Source organism: Silurus aristotelis (genome assembly GCF_946808225.1).
Source record: "Silurus aristotelis genome assembly, chromosome: 2".
In the NCBI taxonomy this organism is placed as follows: domain Eukaryota; kingdom Metazoa; phylum Chordata; class Actinopteri; order Siluriformes; family Siluridae; genus Silurus; species Silurus aristotelis.
In genome coordinates, this window is record NC_139575.1 from 13,638,573 (window position 1) to 13,663,964 (window position 25,392).

General features: G+C 37.8%; 1 protein-coding gene across 1 annotated transcript in view; it reads right to left on the bottom strand.

Moving 5' to 3' along the window:
- Positions 1-25,392, bottom strand: part of kif1aa (kinesin family member 1Aa) — a 62,621-nt gene that overhangs the window by 27,549 nt on the left and 9,680 nt on the right. The window contains exons 3-27 of the mRNA XM_083568595.1: positions 20,438-20,511; positions 19,727-19,906; positions 19,291-19,359; positions 18,921-19,099; positions 17,623-17,734; positions 17,181-17,258; positions 16,670-16,735; positions 16,544-16,561; positions 16,059-16,137; positions 15,895-15,973; positions 14,722-14,864; positions 12,624-12,668; positions 9,746-9,948; positions 9,384-9,463; positions 8,695-8,770; positions 5,928-6,007; positions 5,685-5,791; positions 5,448-5,525; positions 4,735-4,915; positions 4,563-4,635; positions 4,280-4,370; positions 3,484-3,632; positions 3,083-3,261; positions 2,576-2,713; positions 1,572-1,868 (exon numbers count right to left, since the gene is read on the bottom strand). Coding sequence (XP_083424721.1) covers positions 1,572-1,868; positions 2,576-2,713; positions 3,083-3,261; positions 3,484-3,632; positions 4,280-4,370; positions 4,563-4,635; positions 4,735-4,915; positions 5,448-5,525; positions 5,685-5,791; positions 5,928-6,007; positions 8,695-8,770; positions 9,384-9,463; positions 9,746-9,948; positions 12,624-12,668; positions 14,722-14,864; positions 15,895-15,973; positions 16,059-16,137; positions 16,544-16,561; positions 16,670-16,735; positions 17,181-17,258; positions 17,623-17,734; positions 18,921-19,099; positions 19,291-19,359; positions 19,727-19,906; positions 20,438-20,511 — 2,854 coding nt within the window. The remainder of the gene's footprint in view (positions 1-1,571; positions 1,869-2,575; positions 2,714-3,082; positions 3,262-3,483; positions 3,633-4,279; positions 4,371-4,562; positions 4,636-4,734; positions 4,916-5,447; positions 5,526-5,684; positions 5,792-5,927; positions 6,008-8,694; positions 8,771-9,383; positions 9,464-9,745; positions 9,949-12,623; positions 12,669-14,721; positions 14,865-15,894; positions 15,974-16,058; positions 16,138-16,543; positions 16,562-16,669; positions 16,736-17,180; positions 17,259-17,622; positions 17,735-18,920; positions 19,100-19,290; positions 19,360-19,726; positions 19,907-20,437; positions 20,512-25,392) is intronic.

The following is a 25,392-nucleotide window of genomic DNA, read 5'->3' on the forward strand; positions in this document are numbered from 1 at the left end:
TAACAATTAATCACAAGTTCATGCGTTCTAATGCCAACACCACCAAGCTGCCACTTTTGGGCCCTTGAGCAAGGCCCTTTACCATCAACTTCTCAGATGTATAAATAAGATAATTATATGTCGCCCTGGATAAGAGCATCTGCCAAATTCTGTAAATCCACTTTGATTGTGGTATGGTTGTTGGTGCCAGACGGGTGGTGTATGTTTTTTAGAAACTGCGGATCTCCCGCTAGTTTCAAATACAGCCATCTGCAGGCTGAAACAGCCTTGTTCATTAAAGAGATCAGAGAAGAATGTCTAGACTATAAACTGACAAGAAGTCTATAATAACTCAAACAATGAAATCAGTGAGCAAAAAAGCATCTCAGAACACCAAACCTTGAGGAGGATGGGCTTCAACAGCAAAAGACCACATCAGGTTCCACCCCAGGCAGCTAAGAACACGATCTGAGGCCATCACAAGCACACAATTACTCAAACTGGACAGTTGAAGACTAAAAAGACCACGTGATTTTTTTTTCTGTCCACTTTTTGGTGAGTCTGTGCACATGTTTGCCTAAGATTCCTGCTTTCGGTTAACATAAGTAGAATCCAATGTGGCCTTCTGCTGTTGTAGCCCATCCACCTTAAGGTTTGATGTACACTAAGATGCTTTTCTCCTTACTGCAGTTGTAAAGACCGATCAACCTCTGCTATCACTCACATAACTGTCTGAATTGTTTGGTTTTTTTTGCAATATTCTGTCAAATGTTTAGATACTGTTGAGTGTGAAATATCCCGATCAACTGTTTCTCAAACTAGTCCATCTGGCAACAACAACAATAGTGTTTATTTAAATTCACAGAGGTCACACTTTCTGATGCTTCTTGAGAACATGAACTAAAGATCTTGACTGTATCTGCATGATCTTTTGGCTTGTTTATTTAAATTCACAGAGGTCACACTTTCTGATGCTTCTTCAGAAACATGAACTAAAGATCTTGACTGTATCTGCATGATCTTTTGGCTTGTTTATTTAAATTCACAGAGGTCACACTTTCTGATGCTTCTTGAGAACATGAACTAAAGATCTTGACTGTATCTGCATGATCTTTTGGCCAGATGGACCACATGATTGGATCATTAGCTAACTGCATGGATATACAGGTGTTCTAAATAAAGTGGATGGTAAGTGTATATGAACACTTACCATAAAATTATGTAGGAAATAAAACAGGGCACGCTGTTATGGAAAATAATGATGCTGTTTCCATCCTATGATATTTTCCACTTACAGCATGTCTCAAAATGTTTTATGCCTCTTATATCACAGCATATAGCATAAATCCCACTATTATCCTAGCCATGCTTAGATAATAAATCAAGAAAATAAAACAACACCTTCTGCGCAATCATATGTACAATTCAGCAGCAATGTAGTATAGAATTCTTTTCTTGATTGTGTATGTGGAACATTTATCTGTTTGCATGCACAGGTCATGTTGGGTATCTGTACAAGAAAACAGATGTCCTTTGTCTCAGTATGAAAGAGCTAGTTTCCTTTCCCAGCATGCTCCTGAAACCTCACCAACCTTCCCACTACACTGAACAAAGGTGCGCGCTCATAAAATGGGTCCTCTGCTGCGCCAGAGTTTCTGCAAAGCCCCTTCTCGTCATCTTTATAAACGTCATCATCTTCATCACCGAGCTCAGAACACAGCTCGTCCGACAAGAGCTCATCTGTGAAGTCCTCCATCTCTGCCCCAGGCCCCCCGCAGTGCCTCGACTGGAGGAGCTCGGTGGGTTCAGTGGTCTCGGTGGGCTCCGAGGTCGGGGAGGCAATTGGGTCTTTCGCTTGCTCACTAAGGCATGAGGTGAATAGGAGGTTGCTGGTGTAGCCAAAGACATGGGAGCCCAGTTAGTATGGTAACCCTGTTATTAATGGGTCACCAGGGTCACCAGATTCATTTGCTTGGTTTTTAAATAGACTTGAACATATTTCATTCGTACAGTGTTACCAATAGCACACCTTGCAGAACAGCATTGTCTCATCTTTGTCTAAATGAGCTTTTCATAACTCCATGTATGGAGAGAGCTAAGGTAGATGTTCGCTGTCTGATTTTTAACCCTTTAAACCCCCAGGAGCTGTCGGCACATATTCTGCAGTGTAACGAGAGCTCTGATCACTTGTCCTAAAATATAGCATCAACTTTAATGATAATGCAAAGCTTCATAAGGACCTTTTTATCACATTCTACAATCCTTCCATGCACATTAGGTAACTATAATAATTATAAAAAGACAGAAAAGCTGTTTGTTAAATATATATTCTATATTTTCTGATCTGACTTGATGCAGGAGAAGTTTGTGCTGCTGCATGATGACAGTGTTTCTCAAAATTCCTGGGGGTTCCAAGCTGCATATTTCTGTGTCTTTCCTCGGCACACGGCTAATTCAAGTTGTTTTTTGCAAGTAGATAAGTGTGTCACATCAGGAAAGAACACAGAGATGTGTGGTACATGCCTTGCTACTGGGGCTGAGATGTGCTGTACATGCTGCATGCTTCACAGCACATCAGCACCATGTGACCACTCACCTCCCAACCAGGCGGAACCAAGGGAAGCGGTCGTAGAAGGGGTCTCCTCCCGTCAGCACATTGTCACACTCCTCTGCGGCACTGCTGGGAATCTCTGCAGCTCGGTCATACATATCTCTCATCTGGTCCAAACGCTGCCTGCAGGGGGCGTCATTACATACGTTCAAATTTTTCATGTTCATTATATGGTTATGAGTCACTTTCTTTTAAAGTGATGCTAGTATGCATATAAAGCCTTACACAAAAAAGTTTAAATGTACATAATAGAGTTTTATGAAATAAGAGGAAAAAAGGGGACTCTATAGAATTTGTTTTATAATTTTCTTGCAGCATTTTTCCCCATTTTTTTTAATCGCTCTATTCAATACCACAATAATTTTAAGAACATATTTGTTTAAACCTCATGTAACAAAATACATGTTCCTATACATAAGATCAAACATAAACCCTACAAAATATGTACAGTATAATCATACTCATAGTTATATGAAATGTTATGGTTCATGCCTAAGCTTCTCCAGGGTCCAGTAATGTGTGGCTCCATTTTTCTGATCTTGCACCTCCACAGCCACAATGGTGCGGGGGAATGGACTCTTCTCGCGCTCTTTGCTCACGTCAGAAGGCAGTAGGTCGGGAGGAAGTGGAGAGTACAGTGTGTCGGTCAGCAACACAAACTGAAACTGCACCTGTGAGCAAGCAACATGAAAGTTATGCAAATATTCTGACAAAACCATTATAAACAACTAGCAGCACATGGCATAAATATAATGCATATGCAATATAAATGAAGCCTCTAATCAATTTGATTTACCCCATTACATACATTTTATATACTTTTACTTTAAACAAAGTCATATTTAATAAAGGTCATTAACCATACTGTACATGACTGAAAATACAACTCCAACCTTCTTTTTGAGCTCCACACTAATAGCATTGGCTTCCTTAAGAAAAATGGCATTGCCCCAGAGAAGGTCTCTGAGAGAGGTAAACTGATAGCACCTCCATTTTCTGAAAGCCCACATTGCCAGCTCTGTCTCCCTCTCAGTCCATTGCACTGTGGATAGAAATGTTTCAGAGTAGACAGAAGCAGCAAACAGGTAATATATCATATATTATATAGCATAATTATATTTCATTTATTTATGATTCTTTATGTAACGTGTTAGCAAAAGCACAGTTAAGCACATTGACTAATAGCACAAAATAATAATACACGGTATGGCAACAATTATCTAAATACTTGACTATAATACACATATGTAGGCCTTCTCTAAACTGTTGCAACAACATTTGAAGCACATGATTGCATGCAATGTCTTTGTATACTGTAGCATTAAACTCCTCTTTTTACCAGAACTAGGTGGAATAAACCTGTTACACTATGACAATGCCCCTGTGCACAAAGCAAGATCCATAAACACATAATTCCATGTTTGGATTAAAAGAAGTTCAGTGGACAAAGCCCTAACCTGAATACCTTTGTGACGATTTAAATGCTGATTGCACACCAGGCCTCCCCTTACGAATGCTATTGTGACTGAATCAACATATTCTAACAACCACATTCCAAAATCTAATCGAAAGCCTTTCCAGAAGAGTGAAGTTTGCAACAACATAGTTGGACTAAATATGAAATGGGATGTTCAACAAGCACATGGGGGTGTGCATGGTCAGGAGCTAAAAAATTAAATTTAAGCCCACCTTCTTCTTCAGGTTCATCCTCTTCCTCTGCTGTTTCAGGATAGTAACGATCAACCTGCTTTTGCAAGGCCTCTAACTTGCTTTCATAATCCTAAAAAAGATAATTATATATATTTATATGAATATCTTTTTCATATAGATTTTTACTCTGAGTGTAGCTTTATTTCCATGCATTCCAACTACTCCGAGTTTCCATTAGGTTTGAGATCATATTGAATTGCATTTTTTTGTCAATGTCTATCAATGTTTGTTGTATTGAATTTCAATCAAATATATTTCTCACTAGTCTCTGTTGCTCCAGAAGATTATTGGCTTCCTCTCTCTCTTTGCGGTACTGGTCCTCGAGCTCCTGAAGTCTAACCACACACAGGAAAAGATGCACAGATGCAGCATTAATAATTAAAAAGCTCTCCTTCCCTGGTCCCCCACCCCCATTTTCATGTCTCCTACTGTACCTCTGGTCCATCTCCTGTTTCATGTCGATGCCCTGTTTTTCTAGCAGCTCTCTTTGAGCAAAAGCCCAGTCCACTGGCTCAGCCGGAGTCTCAGCACACGGAGTCCTTTCCCGCTCATGCCTCGCCTGCTCCGGGTGGTTAAAGCGGAAGACATGGCTCTTGCCCATGATGATGCGGTTCCCTGTAAGTCCAAAACATGTATAAATGGTAATAGGAATTCAAACTGAACCTCTACTGAAAAAAGGAATATATACATTTAGCGACCTGGTGGTAAAATTATCTTACAGTATATTAGAAGCATATTAAGCCTTTAGTAATTCTGTCACATGAGGAAAAAGCAAATTACACATGTTGTACATGTGTAATTTGTGCCTTACTCTCGTCAGTGTCTATAACAAATCTAAAACCCTTCAAATACATTTCATTACACAATTCGGTGTAGTATAATTAAATGAAATTCAGTTTAATTTGAACGCAAAATGGTTTGAGGAAATCGACTTCCTCTAGTCATTTTAACTTTATGTCATTATCTAATTACACAGCTGAACTAAGCAGTTTAAAATTCACCATGAAAATCACTTAAGTTTATTTAAATTACCCCAGGCGACTGGGCTTTTGATAATAATAGATTAAAAATGCATACAGTAAAGCTGCCATCTTGTGTTGCATCACTATGGCATGCAAACAAAGATCAATATAGCATGGAGACACACCTGATCTGAGGACAGTGGGTTCGGTCACATTCTTTCCATTAACATAGGTTTCGGCTCCTTCACAAGGCTCCAGAATGACTGTTAGTAAAAACAGAACTACACTTTAATACAATTTTCATAAAATACTATACTATAGTATAGTACAGTACAGCAAAATCTATTTCAATGTAAAAGGGGCATAACGTATGTAATCTATTATTAGTAAGTTCAAGTGCATGAGTAAGCATATGTGTATACCTTCTCCCATAGGTCCTGAACTGCTAGTGAAAATACAGTGCTCATCCTTTATGAAATGTCCACTGAGGACAATGTCCTGCCTTGTCATTGCATCCTCTCTTCCCACCCTGACACAAGACAGCCAAGTATAGAAACAGCATGAGAGGAAATAAGTTGCATTAGTAGTCAAATATCAAGAAGCTCAGTTAACACACAAATGCTATGTTATAATATTCAGCAGAAAACTATGGTAACTACACCGACCTGGTGATTCCATCTTTAATGTAGTAAAGAAGACACTCTGACATCAGAGGATCTTCATTCAAGTTCACCAAATGAGGTGTCTGAAATATGATGCAATAAAATAATTAGTAACACATTAAACCTTCAGTGAGCCAGTAGTAAAGACACCTTTAAAAACCAGTGTTGTATGAAAATCACAAACAGATGTAGAATAAATGTGTAACTTTATTTTACTGAGTGTGACTATAAAATACTAATAGCTGTCAATACAACTGAGAAAACATTTCTCAGAGTTGTGTTTGGTTTAGTGGTTTGCACTAGATCTAGTCAACTAATTACTTAAAAGAATTAGTGTGTAATTCCAAGTGGTGAACAGTAATGGAGTAAATGTAATTCGTTGCTGCACTATTTTTTTTCGCATATCTGTACTTTACCCAAGTATTTACATTTGGGGAGACTTTTGCTTTAACTTTACTACATTTAAAATGTAAATATCTTATCTTTTACTCAGCTAAATTCTGTGAAATCAGCCGTTTCTCTTTATTTATGAGCGGATAAAAATGTAACCGATCAAGTACGCAGCAATCCACCAATCAGGGTAAAGCACATTTTGTTTTAATTGCCCATTGCCAGAGGGCAGCTGCTCAGGGCGGCATCTTGCCAGGGGGCAGAACGATCGTCTACCCAAAAAAATACTATCATAATTATTGCTCATTTGCACAGTCATGTCAGTTAACCTGGTCAGGACTCGAAGTGTACACCACCGCCTGGAGAAGTTCCCTCACTCATACAATTAGAAAGGATAGGCGGGGGTTGGGTGACTTAGCCTTCAGGGTTTTCAGTGGGAGAACTGACAAGACCTGGCCTCACATCAGTATAGAGAACTGAATTCAAATTTAAATGATGGATGACAAAAAATGGTCTAAACCCTCAGGAGCCCAATTCATAAAAAAGAGAAAAGTAGTAGGGGGGAACATGCAAAAAATAAAGGTGTGTACATGGTTTATCTCGTTATGAGATTAGTATAAGATAATGCATTTAAAGAAATAGTCTAATAACTGTATATCACTTAGGTTATGCTTTTGCCTGCTGTGCAACAATATTTCTTTTAGCTGCATAACATTATAATTTATAGTATGTAGTTTAGCATAATGTGTGTAGCAACAAAACAATTACAGCCTTACTGGTCTAGTTGGATTGAAGTTAAACTAGCACTTATTGATTTGGTTACCTTTAACTGAGGTGATGTCATACAGGTTTTCTGTGATTGTACTGAACAGGTCCTGAACTTAGTTCAATAAGGGGAATCTCCAGTGCAGCTTAAAAGGCTAATATATTATTTTGATATTATATATACATATGTTACAAGGATATAGATGTTGTATTACAGCCATAAGAGTGTTGTATTGTAGCCATAAGATACATACAACAGTTGTATGTTTCTTAGGGCTACAATTAGCCAAGGAGTTGTTCAGTTCTAGGTTCTGAGAGTTTGATAAACTGTGCATAAAATGACATGCGAGTTTAATTGTGCAATAAATGCACTTCGGGTGATATTTATCAATGAAATGGAGCTTTTAGAAGCAGAGAGGAGCTTTCAAAGCTGAAACTAATCAGTGGGGGAGTGTGGACTTTGGGTCAATGTGTGATTCACTTGGTCGGTAGTATCTACTTAGCATGAACACAAAGTTTAGCATCGGTTCACCAGCAAGCAGAACATTTTAAGAGTAATAAATGATGGAAGAACTCCTGACGCTAACTTACCACAGTATCTGTGCCCTTGAAGTCATTGCAAAGAAGGTTTTGGTCTCATGATAATAATTTATTAGATATCAATCAGTGTTTGACTCAAAATATCATTTTATTAATAGGTTGGTGTGCTAAGGGTAACTTTAGAGTCTTTTCACATAAACTGAGATGATAAAGCAAGGGTCTTGTAAAATGATAATATGATGATATAGCCATAACAAATCATAGTTCTTGGATACTTAAGTACATTTGAAAGCAAATACTTTTGTACTTTTACTTAATTGAAAGTTTAAAGGGAGCTGTTTTAGAGGAGTAACATTTAACCTACTGTATCTCTACCTTTACTCAAGTACATGCTTTGTGTACTTTGTCCACCACTGGAAATTACATGGTTGTTGTGTTAAATTCCCCAAAGTACCCAAAATTAGTAATAATGATATAATGATACAAATAATACTGTTAATCACCTACATATCATATATATCCTATCATACATATCATACATAATATTTGTAATCAGCTATGGGTCTCCCTTAGTAAAAAACCCAACACTGCTAACAACACACAAGAAAAGGTGCATGCAAAAAAACTGAGACAACCAAACCCAGTCAAATATAGATAGATTTAAAGATATGATTCACACAAAACTAAGATTTCAGAGTCAATATAAAATCTTACAATCACTTTACCATTAAAATAATAACATCAATGTCAATCTAAATTAAATAAGACATACAGACGTCTAAATATAGTGCAATAGCGTAGTGAGGAAAGTGCAACACTAGGATAGTTTCAGTAGAAATGAACACTCAGGAATCAATCACAGGATTTCCATAGCACTCCATAACCAACCTCATTGGGGGAGAACAAACCAACAGAGTCTATAAAGATGGCCTGAGGTTTTCTCTTTTCTGCTGGCTTTAGAAGGATGAACAGGAATGTAATCATTCGGTGACTTCATTGACTAAATAAAAAAACGTATCTAAAAAAACGTATCTAACATTATGGCACAACATTGATATGATGTGATTCTCAATACCTTTTTGGGCGAAAAGACACCAACAGTGCCTCCATCTTCCCTCATGGCCACACCCATCTCAGCGAGCAGTGCCTCTCTGAAAAATAGTAAGTGCAGTTATGTTTCACAGAGTCTCCAGATGACAATATAGAACTGCTTGCAAACTCTCTGTACTTGTGATGCTGCAATGAGTGGTCCCATACACAGTAGATACCTTAAAGACTGCACTTAAAAAAAATACTTTATGCAAAAAAACCTCACTTTTGCTTAAGTGGATGATCTCACCTGGACAATGTAGATTTGTAAATTAGTACTGCTGCTGTAATCATAAAAATGTCCCTGTCCACATCTGCTTTAATTCAGTCCTACATGTGGAAGAGTAATGATTAACAATCACACTATCTGGTGTCACTCAGTAGGGGATGGGCTCAGTAGGGGATGGGATGAAGTCTGGCTCCTCTTCAATGTTCTTGTCATTTGTAATCACTGGCCTGCTCATTAGAAATCTATATAAAAGTGCTTTATACTTGGCAAATGGAAGGTTAAGGGCCCTGCTCAAGGGCCCAAGAGTGGTAGCTTTGCGATACTAGACCTTCCCATCAGTAACCCAGAGCCTTAAACACTAAGCTATTACTTCCTCATCTATATGTAGATTTCTGTTAAGTTCTATATTGATTAAATGTATGATTGACGCCACTTGAAGAACTAACCTTTCCATTCTGATGGCCTCAGTACGGCGAAGCTTCTCCTCCCAAGTTTCATTTAGCTCAGCAATGATTTTCTCTGTTTCCTATTGATTGGCATCATGAGAGATTTTATGGTAAATAATCAGTACTGATTGGTCATAAGAGAACACGGATATGAGCTTTTGAAAGCTTAAAAATAAGGATAAATAAAGCATTTGTGGATTACTTATTGTTAATAATATATAGTAGCCCTTCTGAGTATGTAAAGGTATTTTTGAGGGTATAATAAGATAATAAATTTATCAGGGCTAATATAACTGATTCTCTTTTCTGGAATGTAATCCGACATAGGTGTAGATGTAGGTATATTGTGTTCACTAAGTCACCTTGAGCCTCTCAATGGCCTCTTCACTCCCAGGGCTGAACATGATGCGATCATGCAGGCTGCTGATGGATCCAGCACGACTGGACAAGGCGGAGAGAGAGGGGGAGGGACTCATCCCTGTCATGGCATTGGTCACTGCGGAGAGATCACCCCTTTCATTGACAGCTTGGCCAGTATTGTTATTGTTCTTGTAATCAGAAAAGTCTGTTGGGGGGTGGGGGGTTGTTGGGTGGGGTGGGAGAAAGCGGGTGGGGTGGGGGGGTGGTCAGAAAGATATGGAGAGAGAAACAGGCAGAGAAAGGGAAAGTCCAGAGAAGGAAAAGTAGAAAAAAGGACAGAGAGAAATATATATATATATGTATATATGTATATAGCTTTAAATGTGTCTGTCCAAATATAAAATGGGCGATACATGTGTGTCCAAGAACCAAAATGTAACACCAGAAAAGGGAGAACAGACAGGTTGTACAGTCACGGCCCAAAAAAAAAAAGAAAAAGCAGCACAAGCATAAAGCAGCAAATATTCACCTGCTGTGCTAAGTGTAGTGTGACCTACTAATCATCAGCCAAAGCACTGCAATAGGGACTCCAATCCATAGTCCCTCAGTATTCTATAAGCATACATGCAGATTAATCATACTATGCAATATAATTCCTATCTGTGCGTGTTATTCCAGTGAGGTAGCAGTATTTCCTGTTCTTTTACAGTAAGTTACATATACACCAACAAATCCTCTCTTGAATGTACTACACCCTCTAATATGGGGTTCATGTTGCTGCTAAAAGCTAGCTACTGTCATTAGGCACTCTACTAGCTCTAATAAAAACCCCATTACTAGTTCCATTACGCTCTGAATAAAATCCATATCCAACACAAGAGCGGAAGCGGTTGCATTAGAGCTGTGAGCCTGCTGTATCTCATGTGTGAGAAACATCATCTCATCCCCACCTATCAGTCCTAATGTGGAGAGAATCACGTGTCATAAACCTCACATTAGCATACTAAATAATTACTGCATGTTGTTGCACATTATCAAACGTTCCATTAGTGTAAGGGTTGAATATAATAGAGTAAATGACTGTGAGGATACTATCTGAGTGACCTGCTGCATAATCAGGGCTCCGGCTCTCACAATGCTGCTATGGAAACAAGGAGCGAGCATTCTGTCAGTTATAAAAGAGAGCAGTTACACCAGAAATGCTAGGAATATTCTTAAGAATAATGAGAAAAGTACATTTTTAAAGTAAAAGCTTGGAATTTTGTCTATCTGTATGTGGGAGTGGGAATGTGGTTAGGTTTCTGGGAAATACATTAAAGATTATCACTCATTTTCAGACATAAAGTTGTGTGTGTGTGTGTGTGTGTGTGTGTGTGTGTGTGTGTGTGTGTGTGTGTGTGTGTGTGTGTGTGTGTGTGTGTGTGTCTTTCTTTCGCCTTCTTTTATCTACCCTTTTAAAATCCCCTCTTTACTCTACACCACAAAATTCTAAAAATCATGAAAAGCAGACAACTGATCATTTCAAACAATATTCTGACCCAGAATTTTTAGCGCAACCATAATAAATCTGGTAAACAAGCAAGAGAGCCACTAGAGCCATTTAACCAATTGCATCCATTGTCTAATTTTCCCTTTATAAGCATGACTCAGCAGACCTGAGTCATGATCAAATAGATTTCTTACTAGCCATTAGATTGATAAACCTGTACACCAGTAAATGTCAACTGGGAGACCATGGTCCAAATTCAAACTGAGAAAAAAATACCAATCACAATCATTTTGAATATGTGTTGTTCATAAATTAATCCTATATATCATTGGGGTTTTTTCCAAAAACTTACTATTAAGGAGAAAATAAAAAAGCTGTTCTCTTGCAATTCAATAATATTTCTCTTATAATCGCCAGTACTGTATTGCAGAATAATTGAGTGAATCTTCATAATTGCAGTCATACACTTTCTACAAGAAGACATGGGTGAGTGAGTGAGACCAAGTAAACTCTACCAAGCAACATCTTGCACAACAAAACTAAAGAGCAGAGAGAGTAAAAGAGAAAACGCAGCCCTGCAGCACCAGTGTACACAAAGCACAGAGAGCCGTGCTTAAGCATTACACACCTAACCAGCAAACAGGCTCCAATAAAAGTCAAAAAGTTTTTAATATTCAGGATATAATCCATTAAACAAGATTTTTACTTTAACATTAATGTATAATTTAAAGATCATGAACTGTTTTATTCCAGATGTTCTGCACAGACCAAGCAAAACAACATGGTGCATGACTGTATTCTCATCTTCTGTGAGTCACTAATGTAGCATTGCAATGGCAGTAAGGAGCTGAGTCAGCAAAATGAATAAATGTCTTTACTCTGAGTCAGTCAATATGCAGATAAATGGACACAGACACCGAGATGTGACTGGACACTTTTTCTAATCCTTAAAAAACGCTTTAGTGGTAAATAGATGAATAGAATAGTGTTTTTTATTTATTTTTTTGCAAAAAGCTCCGCAATGACAAAACACTTTACAGTAAAAATATCCAAGTGACTGTTCCCCTTTATTTAGCACCGGATATATCATTAGTCAGTCAATCGATTATGAAATTGGATGACTGTATCATTGTCATTGTCATTTAAGCAAACTATATGGACTCTGACAGCCTGGTTGCTAGTCTACACATGCAGCTACATCAATTTTCTGATCCCAACCAAGCCAACATTCAGCTGAGATAGCAGGAGGATGGTTATGTGATTGCTCCATTTTGTTTTTAAAAACCCTGGACAGGGCCCTGGTGCTGCAGAGATCTGCACATCCAGGAAAGCTGCTAAAAGCACAGGAAATAGAAATAGAGCGAAATAGAGGGAGAGACAAAGAAACACACATTTCAAACCCAAACCAGCATTGTCATCAACTGGACCCCGATAGGCTAGGGGAGAGAGTGACAACGGAAAACAACAGAGTGAGAAGAATAAATAAGGAGAAAATATCAAATAAAAAAGGAAAGGGAAAAGAGAAAAAAGAGAAAGGAGAATGTGAGAGTCTTTTAAATAACACATGTCCAAAGAGATACAGGCAGCTCAAAATTCACAACTTCTAAAAGATGATAGACATGTAGGACTGATTTTTTTGGTTCTCTGTTGTAGAAACTTTTAGTAAAGTGGAACCATGAGATTACAATAAGCCAGATGAAGAAAAAAGTAAGGAAAGGAGGGACTGCAGAGGAATGGGGTAAGTAAGTGACTGAGTGTGTTTGTGTATGAATGGGACATACTTATATCAATTTATAATTTTCCTATAAGTGTGCATAAAAATTGTGCACAATTCTTTGCCTGTTATTCTGCGCATTTTAACTTGGGAGTAACAATAATGTAAAACATTTGTATATTCGTAATATAATGACATTGTCTTTTAAACATTTGATAATGAAATCTTACCAGTAATCAGTAATCATAATAGTAATTCATATAAGTAATGGCAAAGCAGAAAACAAAAAAATACAATTCAGCATTAAACAGTTCAATAAACGGTTAATGTATATATGTGTTTAGAGTTATACAACTGCAACTTTATTCCAAACCAACGCTACAAGGCTAATGCAGCTAAATCTAAGTTATGGGTCCTATGAATTGATGACCAAAATCATGTCTATGAAGGCAAAATGTGCACTCACAGTACTTTTAAAACTACATTATAGACCAATATACAGCAACTCTTTCAAACTTGAAACAACCTGTGACAGCAAGGGTGTGGTCATGCACCATTTTTGATACTGAGGGTAAAAGAAGAATAGGTAATAGGCCTTAGCATGTAATCTACTATGTTTATTATATACTACACCGATCAGGCATAAAATTATGACATTATAACTTTATGACAGGTGATTCAATAACACTGGTTATCTCTTCATTATGGCACCTGTTAGTGGTTGGGATATATTAGGCATCAAGTAAACATTTTGCCCTCAAAGTTGATGTGTTATAAAGCATAAAATATTGGCAAGCGAACAGATTTGGGTGAGTTTGACAAGGGCCAAATTGTGATGGCTAGAACTGCAGCTCTTGTGGGGTTTCCTGGTCTGCAGTGGTCAGTATCTATCAAATGTGGTTCAAAGAAGGCAGCCAAGGCTCAGTGATGCATGTAGGAAGCGAAGGTTGGCCCATGGGTTCTGATCCAACAGATGAGCTACTGTAATTCAAATTGCTGAAGAAGTTAATGCTGTTAATGCCTGACGAGTCAACAGTTTTAGCAGCAAAAGGGGGACCAACACAATTTTAGGCAGGTGGTCATAATGTTATGTATGATCGATGGCCATAAAGTTATGCCTGGCTGGTGTATGTGTCTTGCAATAAAGGGTTAAATTTGTGCCATCTTCTTACAGCATCTTGCTGAGTTACATTTTGTGGGGCATTTCTTATTTTTGAGAAGGCTGCCCTACTGAAAAGCGCAGTCAGAAGCCTTCAAATAAAATTCACTCTGCTATCTCTCACACCTGCCACCCGAGCTCTCTTCTGCCCTTCCTGCCAACCAGAGAAAGGCTTTTTATGACTTTTTATGTGGGAAAAGTGATGGGGTTGCATATATATTGTAGCAATGTTTAAGTCTACACGCAGGTGCAACCAGGGTAACCATAGCAACCAACAGCAAGTCAAGAAGATAAGTAATTACCAATGAAAAGTGATGCAAGATGGAAAAACCATTGTGGAACATACTGGATTTAAAGAATAATAATTAAAAAAAAACGTCAAGCAGGAAATAAGTTAATCTAGTTGGAAGATCTGTATATAGTTTGAGGCTAGATCTTTTCAGAAAAGTGGTTTGGGAATTATAAACTTGTTTGCCAGATTAGCCTTAGAGCTTGAACATTTAACACCAAATGTTGACATTCAGTGTAATTTGTCATTTAACATTTTACACATTTTATATAAAAAGGCGTAAACATTTAACAAGGTGTATAAAGCTGAAAGAGTAGAAAATCTTACTTTCAATGATGTCACCCAAACCCTGGGCGTAGAGGAGCTCTTTCAGGCGTGACACCTCATCCTTTAGCTCACGCACCAGCCGGTTGTTAGGATCCTCATTGATGACGGCATTACAGCGGATCTGCTTAGCTCTGTCTGCGTACCTGATTTAGGAGCAATGTAGGCCAAATTCACCACAGAACTTCATGTACAGTGTAGTCATAGATACTAGTGTTCATATGGTGTATTAGTCGCTGGAGTGTCTAATACACAGATCACAAATAATTAGCACTCTTATGGTACTTAATTCATGACAAGATGATGAAATTAATTGTTCATGTCTTTCAGACACACATATTCCTTGAGGGCTCAGTGTTAGTGAAGTAACCTTGGAAGGGTGTTTGAAGAGTGAAGCTACGGAGGGATTTTAGTCCAATACTACATGCTGTGATTGTCTTTTAACACCTTAACAGTAATAATAATCTCAATAGAGTGTAATAAATCAAGAAGACTTGATCATACATAATATGCACATGTAATTTTTGTTATTGCCAATTTATAGATTTAACTTAAATTTTTATAGAAATATAGTATAAATGACTTTAAATGCATTTTGTACAATCATATCACATCACATTTTTGATTAAATTAGGACTTATTTCCAATGAGAACAAATTGCATGTTTTGTACCATTCTTTATCATGGTTTATATTAGTATTTGTATTTGTTTATTGTATTAATTTTATAAATAAAAGCTTACACTTCCATGTTCCCAAAAATAATCAACTTTATAAAAATTTGCCTAACCCACACTACTTTAAAACCTGCCAGAGTTATCAGTATGGTGAGACTGTAAATATGTGGTCAAACATGACTGAGTAATGTTTATATCTCATAGCACCAGGTTAGATCCTGAACTTGGGTTGCACACTGTGTTAAAGATTCTGTGGTTTTCTCCCAGCCGATAAGAACATGCTGAAAAGTGGATTTTCTTCTCTAAATTGCCCACAGTTTTGAACAGGTATTCGCAAGATATCAAACAAGACCCTGACCATGTGAAGCAGCTAGTGCAGGTAAAGTAATGTGTCTATAGCCCGAGCAGACATATTGGTTTTAATAACTTATACTTGTAGTTTGCAAGTTTTTAGATTTGCCCTTCCCAATAAGATGGAATGCTGGACTACTGAGAGACACCTGAGTGTGCTGAGAGTCTCATCATAGTTGATATCTGCAGGACTCAGCGCAGCTACCATGGCAGTCCGAGAATTTCCACCTGCACCAGGAGAAGTCAAGAAGGTCAATATCAGTATAGGCTTGGATTTAAATTGAGTTCAACCACTGATACCAATAGTACATACCTAAATTTTCTCGAAGTAACCATGTCAGCACAGAATCTCTGTATGGAATAAAACTCTCCACCTTCTTTTTCTTTTTGTTCTGTTGATAGGAACAGTAATTCGTATTTTGGCTAAAATTAAAAGTACACAATTTTCCACCTACCCCAAATGTAGTCAAACATGTAGACATGTTCAATCTTTAAAGTACATAAGATACCAAAGCAAGAAGTGAATCCCACTTGCAAATGGCTGATTTCTTTTTATATCTAATTAGGCTATGTGACATATGATTGTCATTCTGTGTATAGTACAGAGTCATAAAGACAACAGACACAAACATGTATACAGTATATGTACACAAAATAATATAGCTTCTTAAATAGGTTTATTTTAGTTGGTCCCAGAAATTACCTAAGATCTCTTTAGCAGACTGCCTTTATTTTAAATAAGTAGAAAATGTTATGTTCAACCAAAAGATTAATCTTTTGTAGTAAATATTTTCATACCTTGTTTGATCCTGAATCCTAAGGAAAAAGGAAATAAAAATGTTTGACTTCTTCCACTGGATACATCGTTTTAATGGTTTACACGAGACAAACATTTTACATGGTAATGCAAAAAGCAATACATACCACTTCAGCCAAAGCTGAAATGACTTTCCCCAGAGTGGTGAGGGATTTGTTTATATTTGCACCCTCCTGGAACAGAACAAAAATAGCTTTGAGAAATACAGTACTGTGTTAAGAAAAATGTACATTTCTTACTAAACTCCAACAAGAAGCAGAGCCTTTTAATAAGCTTGGAGGACTTTTGAGTGCCCACTTTCAGCACCAACACACAATATGTTTCCACAGAATCCTTAACTAGAGTTTTATACACCTCACAGCACAATGCATACTGTAAAATTCTGAGAGATGGAGAGAAGGCAATAAAAAATAACTCTTGAGTACCTTCAGCTTGTGTTTTTAAAAGCTATATTGACATCTGTGATAGGAAAATCAATGTTTAACAAGATTGGGGTTATGGGATAGAATATTACAAATAGCTATAACTGTACAGAAACAGAACAAATAGAAAACAGACAGTACTGAAACAGACAATATTCAGTTAGAAGGTGAATGTAGAAAAAGCAGCCTTTGTCACCTTGAGCCGAGTGCCTTTGGCTCCAGTGGAGTCAGCTCTTTCACTGCCGGCTAAATCCACCAGACTGATTTTGCTGACCTATTTGAAAGAAAAATACAGATTGGGATCGAGAGAGAGAGAGAGAGAGAGAGAGAGAGAGAGAGAGAGAGAGAGAGAGAGAGAGAGAGAAAGAGAGAGAGAGAGAGAGAGAGAGAGAGAGAGAGAGAGAGAGAGAACAATGACAAAAAGTTTGACATATAAAGAAGTATAGATATATTTAACATGTACTGAACTCTAACTCTGTACTGATGCTCATATCTTTTTGACCTGAAACAGCATTGTCGTTTGACAATCCTTCACCGCATTTCAAGCAAAGAGCAGTGATGATTCTCTGGCCTGTGTGTGCCCACTGGAAGAGGCTCAGTGTGATTGACAGAGTGCAAAATGTTCCTTGGCAGCCTACCTTCTCAGACGTGTTATCTGTCTCTGCATCCTGCCTCTTCTGTGTGAAGATGATGTTGAAGACAGCATGAGAGCGACTGCTTGTTTCGTTCATGTTCGTAGCAGCCACCGTCCTGCAAAAGAAATGAAGAAACATACATCATCCAGGCAAAATAACCATTTAACTATGAGTACAGCTAAATGATCTATAAGGGAGATTCCTTCCTTAAATTGCTAGAATTAGGACAAGGTGAAGAGTATTTAAAAAAACTTTCAGTATCAGGGTTTTGCCATTTGCTTCACATTTACAAACTTTACACTTGCTAGTAATTGACACGTGACTCTATAATCACATTATTATTCCATAACATGTTTAAAGCTATTACTGGATAGACCAGATAGCAGGCTATATCGTTCTATTATCTATCTTTAATGATTTTAACACTGAAACATCCATTACTAAGTATGTATCCATGTCTATTGTTTCAAACAAAGAAAAACAGATTAATGACCCACAACACTGCAATTTATGACTAATTTATGACAATTAATGACACACAACATTCCCCTTTGTATTTTAGTGCTAATGGCTCCAACAATGTTTAGATCTGAAGAGTAATGACCCTGAAAGAAAGAATTTATTGTTCTAAGAAGAGAATAGCCAAATCCATTAAACGAAGCAAGTGAAGCATGAATTAAAGACTGTCTAATTATCCACTGTGCTCAATTAGCCTGCTGGTTTGTGGCCCTGCTGCTGAGTTGTTTAACATTTGGTAATTGTTTGGTAGTAGGAAAGATAAAAGGTTTTAAGAATTTGGTTCTACTATAAAATAAATGAGAGCTACTGTATGTCATTTAATTTTTAATTTTAAGACCAAAGGAGTTAAAAAATGAAAAATAAATCATGATTTTTTTGGCCACTATGGCTTTTGAACACACAACTAATATAATGAAATATATAAAACTTTAAAAATGTCACTGTCTAAAATAGAACAAATGTTGTCTTTTTGAACCTGATCCTTTATATCAGTCAGTCTTTGCATGAACATATTGTTTTCTCTATTTCCTGTGTAAAGCCTTAAGCTGTTAATCTTCTTCAGGCTTCATATGGATGTAACAGAGGTATAAGCTGCTTTATGACCAAGGGTTAAAATAACATCTGGAAGGGACGAGAAGAGAAGAGAAGAGAAGAGAAGAGAAGAGAAGAGAAGAGAAGAGAAGAGAAGAGAAGAGAAGAGAAAAAAAGAAGAGAAGAGAAGAGAAGAGAAGAGAAGAGAAGAGAAGAGAAGAGAAGAGAAGAGAAGAGAAGAGAATTATAACCTGGCCTTGTTTCCTGAGTCCATCAGGTCTTGAATGTCATTGTAGGACATGACAGCCAGTTTGGATAGATCTTCTACGTAAGGGCCTAACAGTGGGTGCTCTCTCACTCGCAGGTTCCCTTTGTTTTTGGGGTTCAGCAGGTCTCGCACACGCTCACAGTAAATCTCCATATAGCTCACCTGAAAGACCAAATAAATCTCAGTGAGCTGGCATTCATAAACTGTTTTGCCTCAGCAGAAACATGAAGAAAATTACTGTTATCAGCACAATTATATTGAAACTTTTTTTTTTTTTTTTACAGAAGAGTCATATATAAGAACAAATTGAAGAAAACAAACCAGAGTAACAAGCATAATGATTGTCTACTCACCTCTACAGAATATGACATGCTGTTGTCTGTATTGCTGTCATTGATCTTGGTGAAAAGATCTTCACACAGCTGTTGATAGAGAAATAGGGTTAGAGTTAATGGATGAGACCTCAGACGCATTTATCTCATCTTCTCAGACACTAAATGGGTATTTGAGTATATCCTTCCGCTTACTGTTTGCCTCCTCATTTAACCTTGTTTGGCTTCACATTGTTTATGCCACATGCCTGATTACAAAGAAGTGTGTGTGAAAAGCCTGAGATACTGCTCTATGAGCAAATCAGTCACTAATAATAGACTGCTTTATTAGTGATCATTGTGGTACTGTGTAAACAGGAGCGCTTGCTCTTCATAGTAGATAAACTGAAATGTAAACTCTGAGGCCTGATTCTCTTGTTAAGATAATAATAGTCCCATTTGTGTGCACTGTCATTACCTGTGGGATTATTCCTTGCTGGTCTTTTTCTTGTTTCCCCATCATGGTATATGATTTGCCAGCACCGGTCTGGCCGTATGCGAAAATGCAGACGTTGTAGCCCTCAAAAGCATGGAGCAACATCTCCTCGCCGATGTCATTGTAGACCTGCTGCTGAGACGCATAGTTGATGTCTTCTGGCTGCAAGTACATGAACAAAACCAGAATAGATCAGTCAGTTTAAGCCTTTAACAACTGTTAAATAAACAACAACAGGTGGATAAGACCAGACAAGGCTCCATACATTATTGAAGGACATAGTCTAGGTGAATAGTCAATGGTTTTAGTGTAATTCTGGGACAAAGTGAATGTTTGCTCTGTAGTAGTAGAGATAAAAACATTAAAGTATTCAAATTTAATAAATTCAACTGTCATGTGTCATTGTTTTGCTATTTGTTATGTACAAGAGTCAAGAAAAGACAAGCTTACAATAATAGTTGTTTTAATGTACTAATTATAAAAACATCACTATTATGATTTAGCTTCCCCAAGAGGAAATTAGTTATTTATTTAGTGTGCAATTTTCAAATAATTATATTGTCTTAATGTGTGCACATAGTATATATTGCCATTCAAAATACAGTATGATCATTTCACTTGTGATGTTTTTATAATAATAAACATGTATGTCTGTATATAACCGAGTCTGTAACTGTCTCCCACAGTACTCACCGAAGTATGTGACCAATAAGAGTAATCAAAACTGAAGCTCTTGGTTTCTTTGGGTACTTTGGGGTTGATGATAGCTGAAAGACAGGAGAAGACAATACAGGCCCAAAGTGTGAAAGAAGTAAGCTTACAGTGTAAATAATCATAGTTGATACCCAACACCCTGATAGAAATGCTGTGTCACGGTTGTCACCCACAAAGGGAATTAGTAAAGGTTTGCTGCAAATCTCACTCTTGTATACTCTACTCCCAACCAACCATTCCACATTAGCACAATGTCCGTTAAAATTATTATTCTAGAAATGTATGTCTAACTAATCATATTGCAAGATTATTAGTCATAATAAGCAGGGGTTTTTTTTGGTGGGAATGTTACAGCAGTTATTTTATAAATTCATACTAAACAAATTGCATACTAAAATGATTTGGGGGTGAGTTGCAAAAAGAGATAAATAAACAGAAAAAGGTTTTGCAAATAGACCAGACTTGTTATTAAAAAAAATGTATTTCTGAGAGCTAAAGGCAAGATGGAATTTTGTGTGTGTTCAGTACTATGAATTTAAAATCAGTACTATGAACATGATATGGTTTATTGGTTAGTAGCCTAATTAATAGACTACAAGTGACATTTGCTAAGTACACAGTATCTTGGAGCATAAAAAGAAGAATGAATAGAAACACACAAACAGATGCTCAGACAGTCAAATAAAATAAAAAAAAAAAGCTTCACACAAATAGATTGTGCACTGCAAGAATTCTTACTCATTACATGACTCATCTTCTGTTTCTTTAGAATGTTTAAATAAAAAAAATATAGTAATTAGCACTAATGCTTTTCTCTACAATTCACTCAGTTCTGGCTGAGATTACGATTCTCAATTCTAATCCATGTATTCTGACTATAGATGAAATTAGCACTCTAAATTGCCATTTAGATTTTGTCCTCCAAATGCATACCTCTCCTGCCTCTGACATCACTTCCTATGTTAAAATCTCTGTGTTGTTCTCAGCAAACCGCCCACATACAGACAGACAAGTGCTTCTTCTCGAAGAGCTGCAGAAAATCTTCATATTACTACAGATAATCCAAAAACTACTGCTCACAGAACCTCACCAGGTAAAACCAAACTGTCAATTGCACCATTTATTACTTCCACTCAGTGCTGGTTCGTCAGGGCCAGCGAGGCCTTCTCTGAGCGGGCGAATCAGCCACGCAGTCCTAGCTTGGCCCACGGCCAAGGACACAGAGGGAGCTGAAAGAGGCCTTTATGAAGGGAAAAGGCTGCCGCCTTCTCAACCCGCAGCTGGACAACTCCTGTCCGCTGTGCTGTCTTGCATGAAGGAGATGCCTATTGGTCTAGCCCCTTCAAAAGCAAGCTTCCTGCGAAAGGGTGCTCTAAGCTGGAGATTCAAGGGATGAGAAAGCTGGGTTTGACTGGACCCCCAGCATTAGAGCCTTCGGTGGCCTACCACCTCCATCTGAATCGGCGCTCTATTTCTGCCTCCAATTAAATTTTGCTGCCAGGCAAAATGGAAAGGCTGATGGCGTCCATCCATCAGAGGGTGTACAAATACACGGCACACTCAGTGTGCTCGCTGAACGAGGTAAATTTACTGTCCGCGTACCAGGCAAAGATTTTGTAGGAGATGGGGCAACAGCTCAACACGGGAGTGCCCAACCCGGCACTCTGGGACAAGATTTGTATGGTGAATTACCTAATTCCACGCTCTCCATGAGGTGCAGTTCAGGGCTGCTGCCACGTGATGGGCTTGGCTGTGTCAGGTGAGAGAGCGTTATGGCTGAACCTGTCAGGCTTAGGTGACACACAAAACGCGGAGGTGATGGATGATGCCTACTACCCCGCTAAAGGTCTGTTTGGTCCAGCATTTTCAGGAAACAGGAGGACAAAGCTTTTAACCCGCTGTTTACCTCGCAAGCTGACACAAAAAATACCCTCTCAGCCAGCGCAACAGGGCTTTGCTGTAGCCACGGCTGCAAGAGGGAGACCGGTGGGTGCGAGGAGTGCGAGACCGGTTCTCAGCGGGCAGCATGCTGGCCAGCGTTCAAGATCAAAAGCACCCACCCCGAGGAGCGAAAGAAAAAGCGTGCAACCTGACACACGAATGTTCCCCTATCCTTCTTTCTCCGCCTACAAAGAGAAGGAGAAGGGAACACAGCCCAGTTCTGAGTTCTGTAAGGACTTTCTCCTCGGGATTGAGGAATGAGGAAAATGTGTTTAGTGTCACCAAGCACTCACAATATATGCTTAGTCGCACGTCGGTTTAGACGTTTGCGCAATAAAGATTTCAGCATCAGATAGTGGTTGTATTAAGAGGTGGATTAAGTCAGGTAAGGCCCAGGTACCAAATGCACGGCCTGCCACTGCTTTCACTATACATGCAAAAGTAGTTTTGGAACTATTGTGGGCATGAAACATATTTAGGACATGTTTTTCTTTTACTGAGGGAATAATGACTTGTAGGTTAACAGGTTTGGCACACACTATGTGGGAACACAGCAAACAGCAGAAACAAAAGATGTAATCAGTGTCATGCATCTAGAAACTTCTACAACATACACTCTAGCAACTATTGTAATATTCCATGCATTTTACTTTGGTCGTCTTGAAAGGCCCTCTGATATAAAATTGCATTAAAGAATCTACAACTCTTCCTTTTATTGTAGACCTTCAGGTCTAGATTATTTTTGTTTCTGAGTTCTAGTAGCAAAGTAATCATATACTGTAAATGCATCCCATTATTGTTCTTTTTCCCATGGTTCCAAAGTGAAGATTTGAAAAAATGGCAGGTAAGTTGTTTTGTAATTCTCTTTCAGCCTATGGAATACAGCATGCTGAAAAACATTTAATTTAATAAATTAATAATAATAATAAATTAATTTTAAAAAAATCTCATTAGATCTATCTCTAGTATTATCACTATTAGCTAGGGGCTTTTGTATCAATGATGATCATTATTAATCATTTGAGAAGCTTCATCAATTCTTCCCAATCCATGTTAGCACTGTGTGTGAATTACATGAAACTGACATGATACCAAGGTCTGAGAGTGTGAATAGACAGTGTGAATAGACTTCAGAGACAGTTGGTGGTGATAATAGTTTATTTTACACTTCCTAATCAGATGTTTTATAATGGGTGTCCAGTTTTATATAAACAGTTTAAAACCTAAACTGAGAAATCTCTTACATTGGGAGTCCATTACATTTAACCAATACATTCAATAAGACCTGGATGACCAGGACATTTCTAAAATTAATGATTAATTTTCAGTAACAAGTTTATTCGTGTCAGGACTGCAGATATTCAGGAGCCCATCCCTGCAATACAGATTTTTACAGAAGAAATGCACTCTGGGTTTGACACCAGTCCTTTATATTGCATCATGCACCAGCACATTTACACATAGGGACAGTTTTTAGCATAAGAAGTCCCTGTACTGGCATGTTTTTCGAGGTAGGAGGAAAGCTGAGAACCTTAAGGAAACCCACACAATTGCAGGTAGAACATGTGAAACTCCACACAAACAGTAACCAGAGCTCAGGATTGTACTAGTGATCCAAGAGCTGTGATTCAGCAATTCAACCACCAAACTGAGCAGTGTTGTTGGGTCTGTTCCAATCTAAGGTATTCAGCACAAATATTCAAGGCATTAAAGTGGATATATCTGCTGAGAATACATACAATATACAGTATAGACACTCAGTAACTTACATTTACATTTACATTTGCGGCATTTAGCAGACACCCTTATCCAGAGCGACGTACAAAAGTGCTTTGAGTCTCTAGTAATGAATAAATCTACACTGGTACGTCAGATTACAAACTTAATATAAATATAACCCTTCAATTCTACAAACTTGGAAAGTGCTAATTTAAGTATTTCAGGAAGAGGTAGGTCTTCAGTCGTCGCTTGAAAATAGTCAGGGACTCTGCTGTACGGACATCTAGGGGAAGTTCATTCCACCACCTCGGTGCCAGAACAGAGATGAGCCTTGAAGTGTACTTACCTCTCATTCTGAGAGAAGATAGAATTTTACCTCTCATTCTGAGAGAAGAACTTAGAATCTAAAATATCAATATATCACAAAACAACCATCTCATGCATGAGAAATATACCAATTTTCCACAAATACTTCTAACACATATAGTACTTCCTTTCACGACAGATACTACTGCAAGAAGCCAACTACAGCATATATTTTTGTAACTGCTATCTCAAAAGGCAGAATTGGACATTAATAAAAGTGCTATATACTCTCCTTCACATGAGCTGCCCTCAAATGGCTAGTGTTGCTGTAATTGACAGAGCAAGGAGCAAATGTCACCCCTCCTACACAGACAGCAAAGGCAATTTAGCTTGGTCGATTCCCAATTACAGGTGCTTGTGGGATTGGCAGTATTAAAACTTTCAATATCCCCAAAAAAAGACTTGAACACTACTTTGGCCTAGAAGGTTCTCTGGGTTAAGGAGAATTTTTTAAGTATTTATTATTTATAAAAATGGATTAACTGATTAAAGCTTTAGCAATTAACCTTCTCTTTCTTTCTCCTAATTCTCTGCATCTCAATGAAAAAAGCATTGTTACAAATCAGTATGGAATCATACAAATATAATTCAAGGCCCATGTGTCCGGGTTAACACAGCATAGTATAATATCTATAAATACATTAGATTAAGATGATGTTTAATTGGCCATAGATAATTGTTGTGAGTGATGTGAGTGTAGAAAACTCTGCAGTGCAAAGAGATCCCAGTTTTCTGCTTTTGATAAATAAAACTGTAACTGATGCTTTTTATTCCTGATTATATTCAAGCTAATAAATTTAAACTTTAAGAAATCTGTGTGTACTAAAATATGAGGATCAGATTAATGACACACAGAACAAGCCTAATATTTTAATACCAATATACTTCTAGTGTATATCGCTCATAAG